The 2,765-nt window shown below is 41.0% G+C and overlaps 1 protein-coding gene across 1 annotated transcript; it reads left to right on the top strand.

Annotated features, from left to right (window-relative positions):
• The first annotated feature begins 290 nt into the window (after positions 1-290).
• On the top strand, positions 291-2,118 carry LOC133860775 (coumaroyl-CoA:anthocyanidin 3-O-glucoside-6''-O-coumaroyltransferase 2-like). Its single transcript, XM_062296387.1, has one exon. The coding sequence runs from the start codon at positions 622-624 to the stop codon at positions 2,011-2,013; it is 1,392 nt and encodes a 463-aa protein (XP_062152371.1). The 5' UTR covers positions 291-621; the 3' UTR covers positions 2,014-2,118.
• Positions 2,119-2,765: the final 647 nt, after the last annotated feature.

Below are 2,765 nucleotides of genomic sequence, written 5' to 3'. Positions count from 1 at the left end.
AGTGGTCCTTACTATTTCCTAAAAATGCCGTGTCCCCACATTTCCATTGCTGGTGTGACTGTTGTCATATCTTGATTTACAGCCCCTTCAAGTTGATCACGATCCTTTCAAATTTTTTGTCCGAATTTAATATAATTCGAGTAGGTTGTTGTGAGTAAGTATTTATGAGATTCACCTGACCGGATAAGCAGTTAGGCAGCCCAACTTTTATTTGGTCAGGTGGAACTCATAAATGTTTACTCACAACTACCTGTCCGAATTGTATCAAATTCGAACAAAAAATTTGAGGGGATTTTAATTACCTTCGAGCACAAGGAATAGAGGAGAGCGGACCATGAGCTTGTCACGAGGCAACAAAAATCGTGCATAGGTTAAGCCCTTGGCGAAAATATCAGCAACCACCCGACGTGTAAAAGACAATTCTCTCCCTCTCCTTGTGTATCCCGCTCATTCTGTGTATAAATTCTCTTGTTGTATCGTTGAATAGTATTCAATAAGAAGTACTCTTGTTTTAAGCTTTTCAGAATAGAGAAAACAAGAAACGGAAACCGACGGCCATGTCTGCGATGAGATCTTTCTCTCTCATATATAACTGAGTCTTAGCCCTCTCTCTCTCCAGCGATGGCTCAACCCTACAGAGTCACGGTCATAGAGCAAAGCCAGGTTGCTCCACCGCCCAACTCAGTTCCTAACACCTCTCTTCCTCTCACTTTCTTAGACATACCATGGCTTCTCTGCCGTCCCATGCAACGCCTTTTCTTCTATCAACATCCTCAATCCACCCACTCTTTCACACAAGCCATCCTTCCCACCCTCAAACACTCTCTCTCCCTCACTCTCCGACACTTCTTTCCCTTAGCCGGCAATCTGGTATGCCCTCCCCGAACCCACAAACTCCATATCCTCTACACAGAGGGAAACTCGGTCCCTTTAACCGTCGCTGAGGCTGCCGGCGATTTCAACCATCTCATAGCCAATTATCCACGGGATGTAAGAGAATTACACCCTTTCGTGCCACAGTTGCCCCCAACACGTGTCTCATCCGATAACACGCGTGTGATCCCTCTCATGGCTATGCAAGTTACAGTTTTTCCAAATGAAGGAATTTGCATTGGCATCACCTTTTGCCATGTGGCAGCTGATGGAAGGGCATTCCACCATTTCATAAAGTCATGGGCGGCCATTTGCAGGACAGGAGGAGACTTGTCTTGCCTTGACAGGTCACCACCATTCCATGACAGGGCTGTGATCGAAGACCCGAATGGGCTTGAGCACAATTTCTTGGAGGACTGGTGGAATTGGGGTTCAGCGTGGAAGGATGACATAGGTCTCATCAATGATTATGGTGACAAGGTTCGTGCCACATTTGTGCTTCGCCGAGCCCATATTGAAGGACTAAAGCAGTGGGTCAGAGGTCAAAGCATGAACAAAGAAGAATTGGAGCCTTTACAAATCTCTACATTTGTGGTAACATGTGCATTAATTTGGGTTTGGTTGATCAAATCACAACACAGTGGAGTGAGTAATTTTTCTGCTAGTAGTGAGCTCTGCTACTTCGCTTTTGTAGCAGATTGCCGAAACCGGCTCAAGTTTCCAATACCTTCTACATATTTTGGAAACTGCCTAGCAATATGTATTGTACCACTCGAGAGGTTTAAGCTAGTGGGAGAAACTGGGATTTTCGAAGCTGTGAAAACTATTGGAAACAAAGTTCGCCAACTAGAGACTGAGGCTTTAAGAGGGGCAGAGACATGGCTCTTGGATTGGAAAGAAAAATCAGAAACAGGGAATCTTGTGACAGTTGCAGGCTCACCAAGATTGGGTGTTTATGAGACAGATTTTGGGTGGGGGAGGCCAAAAAAGAGTGAGGTGGTTCACATTGATATTACGGGGGCTATTTCTCTTTCTGAATGTAGAGATGAGGATGGAGCAATTGAGGTTGGTTTGGCACTCAGTAAGAGAGATATTGGTGATTTCACTGCCATCTGGGAACAGAGCTTGAAGCTATTTTGAATCTCCAATAGCTGAATAAGATTGTACCCATACTTCAAATAGAATCATATTGCTATATACTCGTTTACATCATCATCTATATATGTTTTCTGAATAAGTACTTAATGATCGCTGTCTTTGGAGCTTTTTGAGCAATGAAACAGATTCAAGCTGTTCTGAAGTCATTAGAACAATTTTGTACCCTTGTTTGAGTTGTTTCTAATTTGTTTGCTTGTTTACAAGTACTTTTGTAATAACTCCGATCCTCTTTCAAAGATAGATTGGTCAATTGCTATCTATGAGAATAGATGTCTGGACAACATTAAAACACCCGTTTCTTTTTTTCTTTTCTTTTCTTTTTTTTTTTTAAAAAAAAAGAAAGAAAAAAAATATTATAATAAAATAAAATAGAAACCCAATTTGATATTTTAAATATTAAATATCTGATTTTACATTTAATAATTTTAATATTACTATTAAAATACATATTTTTCATATGTAAAACCCTAGCAATCAAAGAGTGAAACCATAATCCTATAAATAAGTGTTTTAGCCGTCACCTTCCTCACACCTTAAAATATGGGAAAAATATATATTAGCCCCCCAAACTACCACATTTTCTCTGGATGGCATCCCGAACTACCAACACTTGCACTCCGACCCCCCAAACTACCACTTTCTGATTTTTTGGCCCCATCCGTCTATTTATATCGTTAATTCTAACAGAAATTGGCCAAAAACTCGAAAATACCTCTTCCTTAACCGTGAGAATT

The sequence above is a fragment of the Alnus glutinosa genome, chromosome 2 (genome assembly GCF_958979055.1).
Source record: "Alnus glutinosa chromosome 2, dhAlnGlut1.1, whole genome shotgun sequence".
NCBI classification, from domain to species: domain Eukaryota; kingdom Viridiplantae; phylum Streptophyta; class Magnoliopsida; order Fagales; family Betulaceae; genus Alnus; species Alnus glutinosa.
The sequence above is the reverse complement of the archived record's forward strand: the minus strand, read 5'-3'. Positions and strand labels throughout refer to the sequence as shown.

Coding starts and splice junctions, on each gene's coding strand:
- LOC133860775 (XM_062296387.1), top strand. CDS start 622: ATGGCTCAACCCTACAGAGTCACGGTCATAGAGCAAAGCCAGGTTGCT.